The sequence below is a fragment of the Sinocyclocheilus rhinocerous genome, unplaced genomic scaffold, assembly GCF_001515625.1.
Source record: "Sinocyclocheilus rhinocerous isolate Xijiao unplaced genomic scaffold, SAMN03320098_v1.1 scaffold5086, whole genome shotgun sequence".
Taxonomy (NCBI): domain Eukaryota; kingdom Metazoa; phylum Chordata; class Actinopteri; order Cypriniformes; family Cyprinidae; genus Sinocyclocheilus; species Sinocyclocheilus rhinocerous.
Window position 1 is genome coordinate 71891 of NW_015624742.1, and position 2580 is coordinate 74470.

Below are 2580 nucleotides of genomic sequence, written 5' to 3' on the forward strand. Positions count from 1 at the left end.
TGTCTAAGTTATCTTGTTTTAATTTCTGATTACACACACTTAACTGGATAGAGTCATATCTATCAGATAGATTTCAGTGTGTTAGAGTACAAAATCACCAATCCAATGATTTAGGTACATCAACTGGTGTTCCGCAAGGATCTATCTTGGGTCCAATGCTTTTTGCTATATATATTTGATTTTCATCTTGCATGTCCTGGCATTAATATACAAATGTATGCGGACGATACAGTAATTTATATACATGGTAATAGTCTAGCACAAGTTGCAAATGAACTCACGAATTCTATGGTTAATGTGTCAGCATGGCTAAAAGAGAATTGCTTACAACTAAATGTGTCCAAGACAGTATGTATGTTTTTCTCTAAGTCTAACAGTATTATTAAAGAGACGGATGTTTACGTGTCAGTATAAATATACGGATTGATTCTAAACTTACATTTAAAGCTCAAGTTAAAAAGGTTTGTAAGCAGGTTAAGTTTAATCTCTATAATTTTAAGTTTATTAGAGATTATATGTCATTAGAGGCAGCTAAGATGTACAGTGCACAGCATAAACGAGTGCACCCCCTCTAAAACTAATTATCAATTATTAAATTTTCTAGTATGTATTTTTAATTACATTTTATTTTAGGGTGACTTGTAACATCTTGTCCAGGGACTACGGATGTAAAATAGCCTTTGGCTAATTCTGGTACATTTACAGGAATGTTTTACTAATGTACAATGTCCCTGTCAACTAAATAAAGTAAAAAAAATAAAAATAAAAACTCCAGTGGACAGTTGCATTAAATGCTTGACTATGTCACGGTGCGTGCGGGGAGATGAAGCGAGGACTCAATTGCATATTCTTTAAGACTGGTCAAAACTTTTTTTTATGTCAGTTACATAAAAAACATAGATTGGTCTAATTTGAAATAAGATTCATTACCTATTGGCTAACTGCTAGTTGGTCAGACTAGTTCTGTTGATAAGACACAGTCTTAACATAGAGGCTAGATTTATGCAACTGGCCCCAGTTATTCAAAAACATTAGATTTTGTGTTTCATTCACATCCATTCTTGTGCATGTGAATGTGGGACAGCGGGTGCAATGAGATATGCTGAAAAAGCAACTAGTAAGATGTTGAAAATGACAAAATGGCACAGATTGTACAAAAAAATCAGTAGAGAAAATCCGTATATGAAGGTTAGCCTATCATAACAGACGCCATTTATCTATTGATGCTAAGGAACAGTAGCAAAAATTGTGGAAAATAGTCATATAAAACAAAAATGACTGTTTTTGGCGCAATAAATATAACTAACATTATAAGTGGACTTCAGAGAAAAACATAAAATGATAAAGTGTGTAGGATTTGATACCTTTAAGCAGAATACCTTCGTTAAACTGAATCTATAGTCTGTCAAAAAGCCACTGAGGCTCAGGAACTCTCTCATGCTCAAAATTTATCTTTTGGCACAAACATCTTAATTCACTGCATTCATATCCCTGGAACCCTTTGAAGTGCTCTATTATTCCCCCGCAGGAGCATTAATGTGTCCAGAGAGGCCAGAGAAGCGCTCCACCCTGCCTGCCATTGATCAGCGCTGAGACACCCTGACTGAAGAACATCTCCCAATTGATCCAATTAGCGCTGATGAGGAAGACTTGGACAGAACCCAATCGAGTGCTGTCCCAGCCTCCGACTCCTTTAAACACACACTCTTATGCAGTCACGTCCCTGTGACTCCACGGCTTCTAGAGAGAAAGTTTCTTGGGGCAACAAATGGTGCAAATGTTTCATTAAGTTGCTACACCCCCCAGAGAGAGTCACAGTGAGAAAAATATCTTGTTTTTTAAAATGAGTCATATGTCCTTAGGCTGTATTTTAGTGCAAAGTAAATTAAAATGTCCTGCTTGTGAATGCAAAGTAACAGGTGCACCAAAGATAAAAATGAGGACGAGATGTACTAACCTGCACCCACGTGTATTCAGCACCCAGCTCTACAATCAGATCTGCCCACTTGTCAATCACTTTGCGGATCTCTGCGGGCTGCATGAGCGGGAGGGTGATGTCAGACCAGGGGTGGAAACACATGACCTTACTGAAAACAAACAGAACACAATACATTTGGTTGAAACTATCTATCTGTCCGTCCGTCCGTCCGTCCGTCTATCTATCTATCTATCTATCTATCTATCTATATATATATATATATATCTGTCTGTCTGTATCTCTATATCTGTCTGTATCTATCTATCTATCTATCTATCTGTCTGTCTGTCTGTCTGTCTATCTGTCTGTATCTATCTATCTATATCTATCTGTCTGTCTGTATCTATCTATCTATCTATCTATATGTCTGTCTGTATCTCTATATCTGTCTGTATCTATCTATCTATCTATCTATCTGTCTGTCTGTCTGTCTGTCTGTCTACCTATCTATATGTCTGTCTGTCTGTATCTCTATATCTATCTATCTATCTATCTATCTATCTATCTATCTATATCTATATCTGTCTGTCTGTCTGTCTGTATCTCTATATCTATATCTATATGTCTGTATGTCTGTCTGTATCTATCTATCTATCTATCTA

The 2580-nt window shown here is 36.5% G+C and overlaps 1 protein-coding gene across 1 annotated transcript in view; it reads right to left on the minus strand.

Moving 5' to 3' along the window:
* The window catches only part of LOC107745727 (galactose-1-phosphate uridylyltransferase-like), a 25667-nt gene extending 23602 nt beyond the window's left edge, over positions 1-2065 (minus strand). The window contains exon 1 of the mRNA XM_016559675.1: positions 1958-2065. Coding sequence (XP_016415161.1) covers positions 1958-2041 — 84 coding nt within the window. The 5' untranslated portion in view covers positions 2042-2065. The remainder of the gene's footprint in view (positions 1-1957) is intronic.
* Between the last annotated feature and the right edge of the window lie 515 nt (positions 2066-2580).